Source organism: Acipenser ruthenus, chromosome 1 (assembly GCF_902713425.1).
Source record: "Acipenser ruthenus chromosome 1, fAciRut3.2 maternal haplotype, whole genome shotgun sequence".
In the NCBI taxonomy this organism is placed as follows: domain Eukaryota; kingdom Metazoa; phylum Chordata; class Actinopteri; order Acipenseriformes; family Acipenseridae; genus Acipenser; species Acipenser ruthenus.
In genome coordinates, this window is record NC_081189.1 from 33,031,646 (window position 1) to 33,052,472 (window position 20,827).

The 20,827-nt window shown below is 35.9% G+C and overlaps 1 protein-coding gene across 1 annotated transcript in view; it reads left to right on the top strand.

Moving 5' to 3' along the window:
• Nucleotides 1–20,827, top strand: part of LOC131737104 (ciliary neurotrophic factor receptor subunit alpha-like) — a 160,876-nt gene that overhangs the window by 78,347 nt on the left and 61,702 nt on the right. The window contains exon 3 of the mRNA XM_059023871.1: nucleotides 11,438–11,668. Within this exon, the coding sequence (XP_058879854.1) occupies nucleotides 11,438–11,668 (231 nt within the window). The remainder of the gene's footprint in view (nucleotides 1–11,437; nucleotides 11,669–20,827) is intronic.

Here is a 20,827-nt window from a genome sequence, read left to right on the forward strand (position 1 = left end):
ACTTAAACATACGGCCTCCCTTATCTATAAAATAAGTGAGAGCTATCAACACGAAATCCTGTGTTGACCTTGGAGGAAAGGTAGAAACGAGCATCTCATTTAATTAACTCAAATATTCACAATCAAGTTACTTAACAGAAAAAAATAACTGTAGTTTAGAAACAGGTTTTAAACTAAACACAGAGGCTCTATAAGAATAACAAACTCTATGAAAAGAGCCAAGATGGGTGAGTAAAAGTTGAAATAAAATAACTAATATGTGTTCTACTTGTATAAGGTTTTACTGTAGTAAAAAATAGAAGTCATGCTGTGGAAGACTGAAAAGGCAGAAAACAAGTATTAGTTTAATTGGCTCAAGAATAGGTTCACAGTCAAGTTTCTTATTTAGAAAAATAAGTAAGCTTGATCTGAAAGCAGTCTTTAAGCTAAACACAGGTATTCTAGAATAATTGGAACAGAATATGAGTGTAGAAGTTTTGTTATAACAGAAGAATTGTTAAGTTTGAAAATAAGACAATATAGTGCAGACTGTATTTAATAACTTTAGTATACAGTAAGAGTGGCTGAAGAAATCTAATTGGTAACCTCGCCTTTGCATGCTTACAGCAAAGCAGTACTTGGCGTGGGTGTGGGTAGAACAGGGAAAATTAGTTTTGGCAACCGAAGCGAGATTCATCGCTCGTTAGCAGTTTGAATCCAATGTCTCTATAATGAGTGATTTTTTAATATTAACTAATGAAAAGTACCTTTTGGTAACAGAAAAAGGAGATGATGGAGAACTGTCCATTACTTCATTATATTATAGAAATTAATGAGAACCTGACAGCAGAAGCGAGCATTTCATTTAATTAAATTAGAAAAGTTGTCTACAGTGTAAATTCGTATCAGAAAAGCAACTAACTGTAATTGGAAATAAGTTTGTAAGCCAACACACAGAGCCTTTTAGGTATTGCAAATAAAATGCAACCTTTAGACATAATTACATTTGAAACTATAAAGAAGCGTTGTACTTATTTAGGTTTTACTGTAATAGAAAACAGAAGTATTTATTACAGGAAAACTTAAGTTTAAAAGTGAAACAATTTAATACAAAGCTGTAACTTACTTTACTAACTTGGGCACCTGCATAAAGCTACAAGCTTTTTGTTAGTAGATTTACTGCAGTTTACCCCTCGGCTCTGTCTGCCTGCTTGAAGCAATATTGGGACATTCAAAACTGGTTTGCTGGTCAATTGTGTTAAAACACATCTATACATGAAACAAAGCCAGCCTATTGAAAAGAATGTCTTTTGATGTTAAGATGGAAATTATTTTAATATTTTAAACCCAGGTTGAAATAACCCAAATATATAATCTTGCAGGTTTTTAACAAGTGCTGTGAAAGAGAGGGCTCTGCTCTGCTCCCCCACTTAATAAACAATTGGCTCGCTCAGCACCCCGCTCCACTCACACACTCTGTCCCCAACGCAGGGCCGGATTAACCAATATGCCAATAACACAATTCGTCATAATTAATATGCATAGGCCCCCAAAATATGCGTTAGCGTAGGGCCCCCACATCCTTTAATCCGGCCCTAGAGTAAAGAAAGGCGAAGAAGGTTCTGTTGCACACAAACAAAAAAAATGGACATATTTGCCATTTGTTCTTTGAACCCTTCTTTGATCTCAAAATGGTCCAAGCAATAATTTACTGAACCAACATATTTTCTAAGCATCTACAGCACATTATTTGCATTCAATCAATTGAAAAAAACACACAGTCATGAAGACAGTAGACATGATTTAAGAATTGGTGAACTTTCCTTGCCTAATTCTACATGTTTGGTGTAATCTGATAATCTTTCAACCTTTGGGGTTGCAAGAGTTCTGTGTTTTCTATTTGTTTTATCTATATTTTGAGAAAAAAGTCCCCTCCCTGCAGTGCAACAAATAATACTACACATTGAAGATTGTGGTAGGCAGTCAGCATTGTTTTCTGAATTAACACTTTTTAAAAACCGCTTTAGAAAAGGATTACAGTTTTTTTTTCTAACTTTGATTATGCACAAATAAGTAGATTAACAAATATATTTAAAAAAAGGCATGTGCCATAACTTATGGGTTAATAGGTTACAGAAGTACCGTATCAATAAAAGCAAGGGTCATGCAGTCAAGCAGGCGCAGCTGGAGGTTTTTAATTTAATACAATTTAACTGAATCTTCTGAACTCAATTACACATGCATTGACAGGATAATAAGAGCAGTATGATCCGTTTCTGAACTTTGTTTGTAATATAAACTTTATTAAAAGAATCAGTAAAGAAAGTAATACTTTTAATCGAATTAGAAATGTCTATGTAACACTATGCCTAGCATATATTATCCCAAAAGCAGTGACAAAAGTTAAATAAATATATTTAATAATTCATCGTTTCCATGACTTGACCCAGAAGACTACAAAACAGTTTGAGCAACAGTTTGAGCAATTATTATATAGTATTTTACTAATGCTTAACTGAAAAAAAAACGTTCCTGCAGATAAAGTATTGAAATATTGAAGTAATACATGTGTTTCCTCCAGGCTCTAAGCGGTCGACTCCCGTTTTGGCTTCTCAGCGCGTGACTGAGAGGCCAAAACGAAAGAAGTGACATGGGAGAATAACACACTGAGCCTTTATGCGCTTGCTGATGACATGTTGGTTAGTGGCGGATTCTCCTTGCAGAAAAGCAACCAAGTTTACAATTCAGAAATGGGGTAAAATACATACATTTGCCATGGTAACTGTGCCATGTTTTTCCTTTGCTTATGTACTGTAATTTTAGGAAGATAATGCCCTTTTGCAAATAATGTGATCATTACCGTGTGGAGAATGATAAGCTGTAATGTCACAGAGAGTGTCTGTGGGACCAACTGTCAATTTGTCTGTGGGTTTGAAGAATAATGAAAGGGCCGTCCACAACACTACCATCAAGCTTCCAAATCAGCCTTAGTTCTACAGAAAAGTGTAATGAGAAGAAAAATTCCTGTGTATATCAATATCAGTGACTTGCGTTAATTACTGTTTTGTTTAATTAAAATGAACCAATTAAAAACAATGATCACGTTTCAAGGGAGATGGATTAATCTGTAGATAGAAATAATACTATTACATATGCTTTATAATAAAATGGCTAGGCTTTGACCATGGTCAACTTTGATATGGCTTCCCATGTACCTGCATGGACCTCTCAAAACTACATTTCCCATTATCCTCATGCTCACATATGTAACTGAGATGGATTTACCAGTGAGCAGGAGGATGATGGGAAATGTAGTTCTGAGAGATCAAATCCGGCAATTGGGAAGCCGTCTTGAGGCAGGGAATCCAATTAAAAAGTTTAAAAAAGTGGTAAAAATGTAAAAAAAGAAACAAAAAAACAGTAGAAGCAACACATGGGAACATGTAGCACAATAAAATAAAGGTCCTTATGTTACCCTTTAAATCACATTAACTCGTTCACGAATTATTATGTGAAAAGAAAAGCGTTAGATGGCGAAGACAAAGACTGTAAAATAGTGTATATGACTTATAGGCTGAAGAGAGTTAAAATAGAAAAACTACTTAGCCAAGCCAGGGGTTACAAGTAGGATTCATTTGAGTATTCCTGAGCTTCGGCAGTGTGTAATGAAAATACTGTCAATCACTCACAGCAGCATTAAAGAAAGCAATTTGTGTTTTCCTAGGGCATGCAGTTAGAGCCGTGGCCCTTGCCAGCTAATGTGTTTGCATTTTCTATTAAAGGAATTTTTGCAGTGAGTAAAAAAAAAAAAAAATCTTATTCATGACACTGTTCTACAATAAAATTCCTTAAGCATGAGTCTGTTTTGTATGCATGCCTGCATATATTAGCATTTTTTTGAAAGCCAAGGATTAGATGTAAAGATTAGAAGTAAAATCAACAGCCACTAGCCTGCAGTGGTCAAATTTAACTGGAAACGAATAACAGTCTCCAGACATGAGTGAATGCTGTGTCTGTTCTGAGATATTAGAACTGCAAGACAGTTTCAGTATACAGTATCTAGAGTTTGCCACAGCATGCCAGGGGGAAGTGAAGTAAATGACGTGTTGATGGAGCAGAATCTACAAAAGTGGTCAAATACAGAAAAAAAGAATAATAAGTTATTGACTTAGGAAAACCTTCTATCATTTTGTTTCATTTCTATCCATTCTTACATTCTGAGCAGTCATAGGGTGCCACACAGGCTGTAAGAGCATTTATGTAACGTTTACTGTATCATACAGTATGTACTGCTTTGGGGAATTAAGTGGCCAGGTTTGACCTTGTACTTTAGGTAAAAAAATAATCTGCATGTATTCTGCAGGGAAACATTGGCGAAAAATAGTAAAATGAACAAATAAAAATAAATTAGAAGGTGAGAACATAGGAAATGTTAGTGACTAGAGGTAGGTGGTGGTTTGACATGTGCCTAAATACCAAGCAATGGGCAAGTCATTGCTAATTAATATAAAATATAATTAAATAGAAATTCTAGTAAACTGAATACATATATATATATATATATATATATATATATATATATATATATATATATATATATATATATATAGGCTAACAAGTAAACGTAACGCTTCTATTGAGTTTCTTCATGTATATTTTATTTCCTTATTTTCATTTTTTTCATTATTTGTTTAGTTTAAATTGGGACTATGTTGTGTCCTTCCACAGTCTGCAGTGATCTATTGGTACGTCAGTGTCTTACTATTGATTTTATGACTGAAGGAACTTTTAATTCATCTGTGCTTTGTTTCCAGGGGTGGGAATGGTGTCTTTTTGAAGCTCAGTTGAGCGGCGGCAGTTGAGAACATGTCCTGTATGAAGTAATGGATTTGCTCACCCAGGTCCGAATGATGTGTAAATACATTTATTTCTTAGCCTAGTTGTGCACTGTGATTGTTACATCTGCTTTTGGAGTACTATTTGTCGGTTCCTATTCCTCAATTCGTTGGTTTTGCTGTCATTCTCAAATGGACTCAGTTACTCCCCTATTTTCATTCTGGGTTTCTGTTTAAAATGTGTGAAGTCAATAATAATTATTGTTAAACATTTCACTTTCCATGAACTACAGTGCTTCTCAAACTGAAATACAGTAAAATTAGATCTGGCTAATGAGCAAAACGTTCTCCTATTGTGACGAACCCACTGGCATAGCAGATGTTATTTTTTGCTGACGTGCATAACAAAAGTTTATTTTTTCTTCTATAACACACATAATACATGTTTTTTTTTTGTTGTTACGCACAAATAACATAGTTTATCTATGAAAATGTATTCTCATATATTTTACAAGTAACAAAATGTATTATTTCTACAGTAATACAGATGCTGAACCCCTTAATAGCCACACTATACAGTAGTTTTAGAAGTGTGACAAAATGTGTACACTCCCTTTTGTATTTGGCCAGCAGTACTATAAATTCACTTTGGTTATCTTTACACTAAAAAGAAGGCACAGCTCTGCGTTTACGCTTAGCTGTAGCAGTGGTTTGTTTTGACAGCTGTCAGGAGACAGAGGATAGGCTCTGTCTCCCCACCAATTTTTATTTCTTCAAGGTGTGAAGCTGCAGGACCAGTTGATCCTTTCCTTAATGTCATAAGACAATGGTATCAGTAGTCATTACGGTAGTATGTGAGAAAGGTTGGCTATGTGTTTGCTCGAATTCCTTCAGGGCCACTCTCAAATAGCTACTGGAAGAAAACCAGAAAAGACTTGCTCTTTGTTGCTTGCATTTTCTGTTCTTGTTCATTATGACTGGAATTTGGATTACGGTTTATCCCTAACAACCCTTTCATCTCCAATTCAAAAGAGGCTCTAATGCCTTGTTGGAGTGAAGTTTCCTTGGGGAGTCCCCCCATGTTACTGAGGTTCACATCTCTGACAAATACATATATATGTAAAGTCTGCAAGACAGACAGTATCTGTGGTTCACTTCTCAAACCAATTATAAGCAATTCAGGTCTACTTTTCCCCACACCATGCTGTATGAGTCAGTAAATAAAACTGATTATCCTTATTTCCCCAAAGCAGGTTTATGCCTTTAAGCCAAGACATAATGGTTCCCATTTCTAATTACCCAATTGATAAGACTCCTTCTCAGCAGTACTTAAAAGCTCTGCATTCTTTCAAGGGTTAGCTCCAGCCCCAATCCATGCTTTTACTATTTACAAATGATGATATTGGGTGTTATTCTGAAGTGTGTTATCATTTTAAGTTGGGCAAATGACATCCCACCTTGACTGATATAGAGTATATGACTACAATAAGTACCCCATTATTTTATGCGGCCACACTTGCAGCCCAGAGGTGACGGAGTTAGGAATACAGAGAGCAGTAAGAGCTGTATGACATTTGTGGAGCACGAAAATACAAACCAAAAATAAATTTGACCCTGGGATTGAATATGCAGGGTCTTCTCCGTCTCTGCCTCTCCTCAACAAAAGCCAAGTGTCGCCGCATCAGGAAGTATACCACAGCAGCCATCAAGCAGCCGATGACAGGTCTCTGCTTTTATACAGCTCTTAATTACTCGCTTCTACAATGGTTTGCACCTTGTAAGAAGAGGTGTAAAGTTTTTGGAGGGTCAGCAATTGCCTAAGTGCAAGGCAAAATCCTTACATCACATTATAATGTTTGCACCCGCTTAGTATCCAGATCCCGCCCAAGTCCATGCTCTTTTCTTCATTTAAATGCATTTCAGTATAATTTTAATGGATTAATGATGGCAAAGTGCAAATTTGATAGCGGGTGCAGAACGGCAGGTGAACACCATTCTTTACATACGCCGCATTTTTAGTGGCTGCAAAAATCAGACTTTACGGCTGCTAAACGTGATTTATGGCCGCACTATGGGGGTTTTGCACCCGCAAATCACTTTGCGCGTATCCTTACATCCACCTCACTGTCCTGTATCTTCAAAATCTGATATTGGTTATATGTACTAAAGAGGCAGATAAAATAGAAAATGGGGCGTTTAAATGTATCCAGATGTTATTATTTTACCCTGATTCAATCCAACAGAAGCAGCACAAATAGAGAGAGAAAGCTCCTGGTGGCATGCATATCTAAACAAGAAATCCAAATAAAGCTTTCTTCGTAGGCGGGCATACCAGTTACTTATCCCAGATAGAGATATAAATATCAAAATAAATCATAGCTGATCAATGCTCCGCAGCGGAGTGCAAGCTAGTTCATATTTTGATAGCCAGTCCTAGAGAGTGCTTTACCATTCCTCTCCAGCTGTACGCTCATCCCTGCATCTTGTCATCAAAGGGAAAGTGGTTAATGGACTGATGTGTCACTTTTTCACTAGTTTTAATCAGTTAACTGTTAACAAGTGTTCATTGAGGCAAATTGTTTTTCATTTGCTGAGTCAGAGAAATGGCTTTCACCTTTTTTACTTCAGAAAACGCAAGTCAATAAATGATATCTGGTTTCTTGCTGATTCCTAGAAATTAGTTCTGCCTAGGGTTTCGTGAGGCATCCGCTGGCAATCGGCACCTACAAATTCCATGGCAGTTCAGAAGTAAAAAACAAAGTGGGCATTCAGATAGGTGTTGGGATCATTATAAATTAGCAATTGATGATGCATTAACTCTTCAGTGTATTAAAGAGATAGCAGACATTTTCATAGATGAGATATACACCATATACATAGATGAAATATTCAACACTAATAATCAAAAAAGTTTTTGATTATTAGTGTTGAATAAAGTTAGGGGTGCATTTGTTGCTTAAGTGAAAAATGTAACTACCTGTAGCAAGTTTTCTACTATGACCCTTAACTCCAGTCAATATTTGTGTAACATCATTTTCAGTTACAATTTTGTCAGAAGGCTACTAGAAGGCACTTGGTTAGCAGATGTAACCAAGACTGCACAATTCACATGCAGGAATCATTGAGAATTGACAGTGGTATCGTAGATACATAGATGTATCATCTGCATACTGTATGGGGATGGACACATCAGAAAATAAATACATTTATTTAATTTTAGTAATAGAGGGGAAATAAGCGTTGGACACACAGCTAGAAATATGATATAGAGAAAACTCACTGGTGTCTTCAAAAACAGATTGGAAAAAGAAACAGCGGTTCCATTAGGCTTTTGGATTAACATTTTCAAGGCATGATTAAACAATTTGCAAAATGTTAGCTCTGCATGGCTTGCGTGAAAATGTATCTATAAATAAAGGGGAAGTTGTGAATAATAATGATGCTGACATGTTAATTAAAACATGGCTCTGAAGGAATTAATTTGCACACAATTATTAGCATTGCAAAACATGTCATACACCAGATTATTATAATTTTTTTTTTTTTTAAAGAAAGTATTATTATTTATTGTATTACTCAGTGGTGTACTTAAATGTAACAGGGACTGAAAAGTGTAAAAAAGAAAATTGCCAGTGGAGAATCCAAAATCTATTCCCTGACCTTGCTGTTCTTGGTGTGCTCATACTTCCTTTTTGTATTTTTCTTCTACAAAAGCAGTGTGGTCAAGGCCTTGACCACAAAGCCCATGCCACTAGACCACATTAACCACCCTCTTTGTCAGAGGAGAGTCATACAAATGAATAATGGTTATGCTGCCAAGTGAACAATATTAGTCAAGTAGCAGGACAGTAGCCAAAAACACATTCATTTAAAAACTTGTGCTTTCTATTGTTTAAAAAACAATTCTACTAATAATAAAAGATACACTGCAGTTGTAAATAGATGGTCTTGAGTTTTGTGAAAATATGAGTATTGTAAAATATGATTTTTTGTTTGCTGATGTGTTTGGTATACTTATTTCTAAATTGAAGTTTATTTGGCATACCCTACATTTATATGTACCACTACATAGTCAACACAGATACTGCATTTTGTGTGTGTGTGTGTTCGAGGAAACATAGTCTGCTATCTTTAGACATTTGTATACATTTGCATAGTCATGGTTTTGTAATTTAAATAGTTGATATTACGTTTATTTTTGTACTTCTTTAGTTCTCCCAGAATGCTGTTCTCCAATGTACAGGGTTACAAGGCATACAAAGCTCATGTGTATACAACAGGCAAGATGCCGTAAAACTACAGCAATCATACTTAAACATTTTTTAAATATAAATTGTGTTAAAGAGAAAAAATATCCTGATCTATTCACAGCTGACTAGTATTTTATTTTTTTAATAAGGTAAAAATTTGATGTTTACCATGAAAACTACAAAGATGTAACTAATATGTTTAAAAAACATAATTTAAAACATCAACACAATATCACATAATAGTTGGCGTTGCCTATTCTGTAAATATAGTGATAATTATTACTATCTGTGGCAGCTGACACCTCCGGGAGCTTTATTTGTATTACATTTGCAGAAGGTTCCTGATTTATCACCTGCAGTATATATACTGTAGTTATATATGTCCACTTGCACATACAGTGACATTATAGCTACACATATATACTGTATTATATAGTGTGATTCTCTTTAAGAAAAAAGCATTATTACATTATGATCAGATGTTATTTTGTTTAGCTTTATAGGGGACGAAACAGCTGTTTTAAATCAGCCTAGACTGCTGACTCTTCCCCTTTGACCTAGTCTGTGCCATAGTTGTCCATACCTCTGTCCATATGATATTCACTTTTATGTCCTGGCTTGTAAAACTTTCAACTGCTTTACTCACAGTCAAGGAAGAAGGCTGCAGCCCATCTCACATGTCTATTGCAGTAATGCATCCTCTCTATATGACTACAGTGTATGAGACTTACTTGAAATCACTGAGATTATAATTTTTAACAGAACCGTTTATAATCCATTTACTATTAGGAAGTGACCTTATTAAACCTTACTGTATTCACTAGCATTATGCACTTAAAATATTAAGCATCATCTGTGTTGCTATTAGTAGATAGATAAATATGTTTCCTATTTTCACAATATTCAGTATTTAAATACACAACGTGTTATTAATAAAAGCACACTAAACAATAAGCATACGCAGCATACAGATAAATACAACATATCTTATGTGTCACCATTTCTTTTAGATAGATGGACAATCAAGTATTGAATTCAGTTCACGTCTCTTAAGTCAGGTACACACTGCCCGATGCGATCATTGCATAACACAGTAGCCGATGTGAGGGAAGCATATTGCAAAATCTGAAACATGTTTAAAGTTTGTGAGGTGACTGAAATCGATCGGCCGTTTCACAAGGACAGTTGCAGGGATTTTTCTCCTCATTTGTGCTTTGAGAAATAATGTATGCCTGCGAGTGAAATTTCATCGCAAGTGTTTTTGGGAACAAATTTGAAAACGTTGATAGAAACCTTATACAAATATAAAAAGTTGTTATGAAAGTCAGCTCCACATTAAAGTTTGGTGCATCTATTCAAATATACTGACAAAGTTGCTAGTTGCCTCAAACAGACGGATTCAGGATGTAGGAACAGTGTCAAGATCCAGGATAAATAGCCCACTCATTGGTGATCAGATATTTGGCATTAAATATATTATAAAGAAAGGAAGCCTTTTTATTTTACAAAAGGGCAACTCTTGGCAACGAGTCCCTGGACTGTTAATATAGTCATCTGGCAAATCCACAAAAGCAAACCCAGGATGAAAGATTTGGCACTGTCTGCTGCCTTAATTATATCAGCTGTATATTAGACTTGCAATCAGCACACACACACACATAAACCTGTGATATATATATACAACTTGTATAATTTCTGGAATTATTTTGCAGTAACACTTTACTTTAGGGATCCGATATATAAGTGATTATAAACATGTTATTAACTATGCTATTAACAATTATAGAATATGAATAGAAATAATAAGAGTATTATTACACACTTTTGTCATTTTTTTTGCGCTATTGTTTATAATCGCTTATAATGTATATAGTCTGTCTGTCTTTAGAGGTCTGTTTGTTATTATTATTATTTGTTTATTTAGCAGATGCCTTTATCCAAGGCGACTTACAGAGACTAGGGTGTGTGAACTATACATCAGCTGCAGAGTCACTTACAACTACGTCTCACCCGAAAGACGGAGCACAAGGAGGTTAAGTGACTTGCTCAGTGTCACACAATGAGTCCGTGGCTGAGGTGGAATTTGAACTGGGGACCTCTTGGTTACAAGCCCTTTTCTTTAACCACCGGACCACACAGCCTCCTGTTTGTCTCTATGCCTGTGTGTCTGTGTGTCTGTCTGTCTTTATATGTCTGTCTCACCAATTGTATGAGGTTGCTTTGTTGTTGCAATACAGTTATTATACACTTTTGCCATGGTTTTGTTTTTGCTATTGTTTATAACCACTTCTAACGGATCCCTAAAGTGTTACCTATTTTGCTAGCTACAACCACGTATTACGGCCAGATAACTGATTCCTCCTTGACTTTCAGGAGGCAGGATCCAGTATGAGATGATCGGCAGCGATGTGACCATGATGTGTGGTACGCTGGAGAGCGACGCCTCAGTCACATGGAAGGTGAACGGCACAGATGTGAAGGCTGACAAAGTAGAGGGTCCCAGACTCATCCTGAAAGAGGTAGCCTTGGCTAGTAATGGACTCTACAGCTGCTTTGAGAATCCTACTGGAGACCTCAAGGATCAAATAACACTCAGAGTTGGAGGTGAGTAAAAAAAAAAAAATGAATAACTACCTAAAACCTTTTTCTAGTTTGTAACTGGTCAGCAAGGCAGAAACACATGCATGCAGATCTTTATTGTGTTCCTTTGAAATCTTCGCAAGAGTAATTCTATACATTTGTAAAACAATTACCATTACAGAAGCAATCATGAAAAGTAAAAGTAAAAAAAAAAGAAGTCCTGGAACCGTGTTCCACAAGCACTAATGTTGTTTGTGCTAACAAGAAGCAAGGCATGGATATTAACGCGTTGGCTAGCACTTCCTTGACTCATTTGGTGAATACAGCTTCTTGTGTGGATGACTGAGCAAAGGGGCTGCATGCAGAGGCAGTAAGTGGAAAATAAAGCTGTAGTCATAAACAACATAAGAAGGAGCTTACGGGGCTTATACAGGAATTCTGTTGGGTTGTCGTATACATATTTAGTAACAGCAGGTATTCAGTTATAACTTTTCATTTTATTAGCTCTACATCTGCTAAGACGCTGCATAATAATAAACCATGTCAATCCGGTTACCAGCACTGGGGACTTACACAGCATTAAACCCCTGCCCCTGCTGTTCCTTATTACAAAGGACTCCTGCATTCTTAATAGGTGGTTCTGTAGTTTACAGGAACAGTTGAAATTCCATACCCAGCAAAAAGAAGTGAGAGTCAACTGTGTAGGGCTGGTTCCTACTAAAGTCATAACTGCCCTCAGTAAAGTTCTGGGCTTAGATCAACTGATTCTAAGTTACATCTCTGAAATGCTTTGCAGGGGTTGACATATCTTTTTTTGGAAATGCAGATATTCACTCAATAGTGGCATCCTAAATGATCACCAAATATTCATTCTGTTAGTGATCAGATCATTACCATGTAATGTTGAAATTCAGTGCATGCTATTATATTTGTCGCGTGTGACACTTTTCTTGATGTGGTCAGTCGAAAAGCACTTTACTCCATTTAGGTGTCCTTCTGTAAGAAGTCTAATTAATGTGTTTAATCAACACTTTCACTTCCCAAAATAGAAAACAAATCCCAATAAAGTTAAATACTACTATATTTCTCTTGAGAGCAGCCTATAAGCAATCATGCATTAAAAGAACTGAGAGAAAGGAAATGGTGCTCACGGATTACAGTGACCACATGGTATGGTCAGCTCTCCTGGTATATTGATACTGTTAGTGTTGGAAGCTTCATTAACTCAAAAGAGGTCTGTGTGGTCCAAGACTGAGCCATATGTTTAAGTCTGACAATATCAAACATTTCTTTTATAAGTCACATTATCTGCATGTAAATTCCTTACTATTATTCACTAACTATATCACCTATATAAAAGTAAATTGTATTCTCTACAGTATGCTAGCATTTCAAGTACTCCAAGGACTATAATTATCATTATTATTATTTTTATGTCTATATGTATTCTCTGGCTCAACATAGGAGCTGAATGAGGTAATCAATTCTAATCCCTGAACCACATAAGAGGTAACAGCACTCAGAACTAGGGGATCTAATTATAGGTCAGGATATTGTTCTGCTTGATATAATGCTCTTGGTCCTTTTCCCTTGAGTTGCTAGATCCAATTCAGCAAACTATGGCGTAATCTAGAGGTGTTTTGTAGGATGGCTGTGGCAAAGTTGCTGACTGTGTACAGGTGCAGGAGTGATGCCATGCGTGATGATACAAACAAGGAGAGTTATTATCCAGTTGGAAAGGTTTTTTTTTATTTTTATCCAGGTCTGGTGACCAAAAAATAAGACCCCGGCAATACACAACAATGTGTACTGCGCGGCGCAAATAACAATGGGTTGCAGTCATAAAAAATAAACACAAATATATCTGCCCCACAATAATACAAACACGGTCACCAGTCCTGGGTGCGTGCAGTAGTGCTCGTGGTGGGTGATATAGTTTATTAGTGACGATCGTGCAGTGCTGTCCTGGGTCAGTGCTGGCCCTTAGCGACAGCTCTGGAATCGTGTTTAGCCGTCTAGTAATATAAAAAAACAAGACAATTACAGACAAACAAAACAAAACACTCACAAACATTTTTATCTCTCACAGGGTCTCTCACAAACCTTACACATAATTATTAAAGAAGTAGGGCATATATAGCGCAATAGTTGCATTTTAATATTGTAACATTTTATTTACAAGGTGGTGTGAATGAGTGCAAGCATAATTACACTTCAGACAGATTGATGGAATCTTTTTTTCTGAGAATTACATTTGGACCATGTGAGTGGCAGCATTTTAATTTTTTTTTTTTTTTTTTTAACTCTTTGCACACAAAGGAAAATTGCCAGAATGTAACTGTTGTTAGTGACTAGAAAAGTAAGTTTATATAAAATAGGTAAGTGGGCAACTGATGTGTGGGGTTAGTTTTTTCATATACAACACATTACAGCAATTGAAAGCTTTGTACACATTCACATGACTATATCACAAAACTCAGTTACAACAGTTACATTGTCATGTTTCCACTGAAATACTAATGTTGAGTTTATCCAGGTTCTCCAGATTGTTATCCAAAATATATAACTTTTCACAATATTGTATATAAATGTTTACTAGATTACCCAAATTACCTAAAGTGATTCTTAAAGTTGGTTCTTGTGAATGCAGTCTTTTAAAGGTGAAGGACAATCACTACAGTTAGACAGGTGGCATGAGAGCTACCCCTCACAGCTCTACAAGCGTACTTCTGTCCTGAACTGAACACTCCCTGACATTCAGTACTAGGCCTCTTGTGTAGAATGTTGTCAAATTGTCTGGTGGTTTTGTGAAACTAAGCCCTCTAGGGTCTAGGTTATAGCCTTATAAAAACTTTTGTAAACTGAATTTGAACCCGGGCCTCCAGAAGTGAAAGCTATGAGAGTCTTATGAATTAACATGCTGCACCACGTAGTCCCAAGCATGTCACTATTATAATTATCAGACTATAATAAATAACCATTTTGGCAGCAATCTTTTTTTGTGATGCAAAATTTTGAAAAGGAAATGCAACAATCACTTGTGACTCATTTGAATACAAGTTTTTTTTTTAATCTATTTGCATATTTAATACATAGCAGCTCAAAATCAGTTTTCATGTCTTATGCATGGAGTTGATTTAATTGCTTGACAGAAAGGTATTCATTAGTGTACTTAGTTGTTTACCATATTAGTATCTATATTCAAGTTTGAGACGAAGGCCCCCATTAGCCTTGACTGTGAGCTGAGAGATTAGTGAGGACATTTTGCAGGATTAAAGCATGTTGAATGAGAGATACTGCAGAAGAAAATGTTATTGAAGGAGTTAAAGTGTAAGTAGCAGGGTTCAGAAAAATATAGTGTTAAATGTCCCCATGTGTTGCTAGAGCCGTTTGAATAACATACCTGTATTTTTTCTTTTCATTGTTAACATCCTGACAACTTTTTACACTTATAACTTTAAAGTCTGCTTCAAAGATTTTTTCAAAACGTTGTCAGGATGTTAACAATGAAAAGAAAAATCACAGGTACATTATTTAAACACTTGTTGCAACACATGGAGACATATTGTATAACGCTATATTTTTCAGAACCCCACTACTACTAATAATAATTAACAATATATGGAATATAGATTGACAATTACATAAACAGTACCCTGCTACATGAATAAGTGCACAGCGACTAGATTTGGTGCATGTATTACCCATTTTACACCACATACTCCTTGCATCTTGGATATCTTGGTATCCCTGAACAGAAAACTGTCTCTTCTCTAAAAATCTATTGAACAAGTGCAGTGGTACCTGTCACAAAGACGGCCGGAGTGGGTGGCGTCAGACCAGAAGCAGGAAATAAACAGACAAACAAAACGTACTAAACACTTAACAAACGGTGCACGGAGAGACAAACAAACACGGTGAGTACAGACACTTATAGATTATTATTTTCCTTTACTTTACGTTCTCCTTCTCTCACCCGTTCTCCACTCTCGAACACCCAACCCCGAGTGAATGCTACGTGTCTCTATATATACTGTTGTGCTGGGATTCAATTACTAATTAATTATTCACTTGAATCCCAGCACGTGAATTAATTCTGTGCAACCCCGTGCTTACATATTACATTTAACCAGCACGTGAAGTGATTTGTGCTCTCCTCGTGCCTAAATACAAATCTACACTTTTTAACTCACACGTGAAACACAGACCCGTTTATATCCCGTGTACCAATGACTATACACCAACATTAACACACGCACGCAACATACAACACATAATAAGCACACAGGGGCGGGGCACATTGCCACATACCCCAAAATGTTATACATTTCCCAGGAAACAGAAAGACTGGGTGGGTAATTTATTGTGTATTTCAGGTCACTTAGACCCCTTGTTCACTAAATATCTTAGTATCACTGACTAGATGCAAAATATATCAATCTGATGTGCTGTGGTACCAAAAATAAATATATTAATTTATTATCAATGCCAAAAAACAGTTTTGGACATGTGTTCTTGTTCAAAATTGGTTTCTACCATGGTGACTGGTACAGTTCATATTTGCTTTTACACATATTCCATTTAGGCACAGAAACAGCATTAATGTAACACACTTAATTTTCCATGCAGTACACATTCTTTTGGAACATGCAGGAACTCAGGTTCAGTAAGTAAAAGGTGACAATCTTTTCCTGTGTATGCTTTGATGTCTAGTAGTAAATAGGGCACCGGGAATATGTAATACCTACCCCTGGGAAGACACTCATTCCAAGAATGGCTTCATTACAACTTGCTGTTAGTGCCCTCTCGAGGGAGGAAACAGATGTGAACTTTTTAGTAGTTTATGCCGGCAGGGTTCCAAAGTTTTCCTTCATCTGTAATTTAAATAATAGAACTCAAAGTGTTTTTAGGAAAAAGAAATAAAGAAGAGATTTAAGATGAAAATACGACATTCACATTTCCCATTGAAATTGTATAGTGTTATACAGAACTTTCATCCCAAATGACACTGGCTGAAAGAGTTTCATTGAAACCTCCTCAAGTAAAAGTCAATAACAGAAAGGTATTGGGTTACCTTTTAGGACACTGAACCAACTTAAACCTGAAAGCTTAGATGAAAAAAAAATAATGAAACCATCATGCTGTCACTTAACAGGGGTTTTCAACCTTTTTTTGAAACTGTACCCCTTCTGTCTGGAGTTTTCAGCTCAAGCACCCCTTAACAATTTTCACTCAACTGAATGGTACCACAGTTGCAAAAAAAGGGCAGAATAATCTGATTGCACATTTCTTTTTCCCCCCTTTTATTTAATATATATTTTATGTCACAACAGTTTCTGACTGACAAACTGATGGTTTAGGACAGAATACCAACACTAGGCTTAATTCTTAAAACTTTTAATTACATGTCTTTGGATGCACAGAATTAAGATAGTATTTGGAAATCTCTTTGGAAACTCTTGTAGTCACTTTCTATTCAGCAAAGTTATTTGAAATAATACAAACCAGTCTGCACTGTAAATGTTTCACGCTACCATCTACGTCTCATCTCAACATAATTATGTGCGCCATTTTAAATGTTTACAATATCAAAAACATTAACCTCAAGATACAACTATACTGTAATAATTAACATTGATAAACTATTTTATTAAAGCCAACATAAAAATTATCTAAAGGGATTCGGTATAACTTTCTGTCACTTTGTTTCCTTTGTTTTTCTTTTGCACTTTAGAAATGCATCAATTTAAAAACCCGAAAACAAATTCAACTAGCCACCATTGCTGCTACTAAAATGCAGCCACGCCTAATAAATAAAAATAAAAGTCGTGAAAGTATGAGTATTGTGATTTATTATTTATGTTTACTGGAGCATTTATACTTCTAAAAAATGTAGAAAGAGTGTGCTTCCCTGATTAATATTCAATTATACGACAAGTTGAAAACAGCAAAGTTAATAAGCAGCACAGACAGCTCCCCTTAGGCAGAATCACCAGACCCTTGCTTCACTCACCCATATCAGAGTGGAAATCCACTCACTCGAAATCACGCATGCGTGCAGGTGGAAAGTACGGACCTGATAGATTCTGTGTTTTTTTTCCATTTGCGGTTCACTTTGAGCTGCGAAACAAAAGTTAAATATTTATGCACAGTGGTTTAGAGATAATATATAATACTGTAAAAAAGAAAAATTCAAGGTCATCATTTTTTTGTACTTTTCATTTGTATTTGCATTTCTGAGTCGTCCTTAGAAGTACCCCAGGGGTACGCGTACTCCTGGTTGAAAACCCCTGACTCAAAATAATTACCATTCTGCAGCTTGAACTTGAGTTGGAAGAAAAGGCAGGGTGAGGAGTTATATATTTCGAATATTGTTACACTAACCCGCTTGCATGCTGGAAATAATTATTTATTTATTATTAACTATACATATACTAGAACAATGTGGATACGTGCGATACACCTGCAGCCATTAAATAAAATGATGAATGTTTTACGCTCATTCCCGTTGTAAATGTTTTTTTTTTTTAAGAACATAAGAAAGTTTACAAACGAGAGGAGGCCATTCAGCCCATCTTGCTCGTTTGGTTGTTAGTAGCTTATTGATCCCAGAATCTCATCAAGCAGCTTCTTGAAGGGTCCCAGGGTGTCAGCTTCAACAACATTACTGGGGAGTTGGTTCCAGACCCTCACAATTCTCTGTGTAAAAAAGTGCCTCCTATTTTCTGTTCTGCATGCCCCTTTATCTAATCTCCATTTGTGACACCTGGTCCTTGTTTCTTTTTTCAGGTTAAAGAAGTCCCCTGGGTTGACATTGTCTATACCTTTTAGGATTTTGAATGTTTGAATCAGATCGCCGCGTAGTCTTCTTTGTTAAAGACTGAATAGATTCAATTCTTTTAGCCTGTCTGCATGTTACATGCCTTTTAAACCTGGGATAATTCTGGTTGCTCTTCTTTGCACTCTTTCTAGAGCAGCAATATCCTTTTTGTAATGAGGTGACCAGAACTGAACACAATATTCTAGGTGAGGTCTTACTAATGCATTGTAGAGTTTTAACATTACTTCCCTTGATTTAAATTCAACACTTCTCACAATATATCCGAGCACCTTGTTAGCCTTTTTTATAGCTTCCCCACATTATCTAGATGAAGACATTTCTGAGTCAACATAAACTCTTTCTGTCTTGCTTGGTTTTCTTAAAAATGTTTTGACTGTCTTTCACTATCCACTGCCTCAAAACATCTAACAATCAGTCTTCCTGGTTGTCTCCTACCTGTTCTTATGGATTATAACTGAAGTATTAAAACTAGCTTGGCTACAGTTTGGTAGACAGAAACCATTTCCATCAGTGAATGGACTTGGCATGTGCACAAAGCCGAAACCCAAATGACAAACTCTCTCAGAGAAAGGGAGAGAGAGATTTTCTACAACTCAACAGAAGGGAGTAACAAACAAGCAGCTGGTCCCTGACCCCTCTCTAATTGGTCAGCTTTTTGACAGCCAGCAGCAGCCTAACACAGTTCTTAAGCATGTTGTGAAGAACTTACAAATTCAATAATATTTTTTAACGCAAAACAAACCCCAATATCTAAACTAAATTGCACACATCACTATAATACAGAATGTCCAATTCCATAAATTTAGAGGCTTTGTGCGTCCCCATTTACCTGTATTTATATGGCTATTACAATGCTCACAAGTGGTTTGCAAAATTCTTCTTGGGCAGGGCTGGCTTTTATTCATAAGAGCAAATATCTCAATTTAATTTGCTCTATTACTGGTGCTCCTGGGCTCATGTGAACAATCAGTCCCCATTACCCCCCTCCCCCCCCTCCCCGGGTCTCAGTGGTATCAAAATATTATATTTCTAATCGGCGATGCCTCTACCTAGATATGGGGCTGCACTCCCGTATGCACCTCTCTAGGAAATAGTAACTGTATACACTCAGAAGAATAACCCAAGCCAGACAAAGATAATGAGTTAACCAAACAGAATTCTATTGGCCGACATAAGGCACTCAGATATAGATTAACCTTGTATAATTGTAACACAATATTACATGTAAGCCGGTACAAGCAAATGGACTACCTTCATAGACATATATTTTACATTTATGCAGAGAATATCAATAGTAATAATAATAACAGGCAACAATAATGATCTTATAGACATACATCAAAATAATCATATTAGTTGCATCTGAAATCAAATATATACATTAACTACAAATTACATCTATGAACCACCTTATTTATGTCATCATAAACAGACCTTTTCTGCCCAGGCTTGTAAAACAAGAACAAACAACCCTGTCGCTAGTATTTATTAGTCGGGAGACTAATACTTGCTTTTCTTATTTTTAATTCTCGCCGAATCCAAAATGTATATCTCTTCTCACAGCTCAGTCTCGTACCTCCACAGCACCTCTTTTTATTGGTCCTCCAGCTATCTGTGTCTTTTTTTTCTCTCTGAGGTGATTGATAGCGTACTGCATTCTCTGTCTATGTGTCGGTATAAAATCCTAAATACGTGCAGGTATATATACAGGGTTACACTAGTTTGACCAAACTTAGATGCCTTTCTCCCCGATATCAACAGAAATGTCCAAACAGCAGGTGCAATGATGAAATTCCCTCCAGAAAAACATGGCAAAATATGTCCACTGTTTATACAAGTTTGAATCAACTTGACAGTTTTGACTTATGATAAGCCTCATTAAATACAATTTAAAAGAACAACAAAGGATTCATGAAAATTAATCGGCAAAATGTTTATACACTGCAGACTGTTTTTTGTTTTTTTTTAGACAGAAATGTGCTATGGTACATAATTAATACATACATACAAACCAGTAACAAATACATTTGAAGGCTTTTTAAAAGTACATTTTCTTTCTCTCTTTTTTTTTTTAATTTAGAAAAACCTTATGTTTCCAATTAACCAGAAAGTTATCCTTATTACATATAATCTCAAAAAATCATTAATATTTTTCTGGGTTTTACAAAGTAGATCCTTCTTTATTGCTATATCCAGACCCATATTTGTTCTACTGTACATAATTTTGGCAGAAACATTTTATTTGTGAGCTTTAACTAACACTTCAATGGAATACAAAAACTACTTTAGATATTGAATTACCTTAATCACATTTTATTGCCATCATTATGTCAGAATTGTCA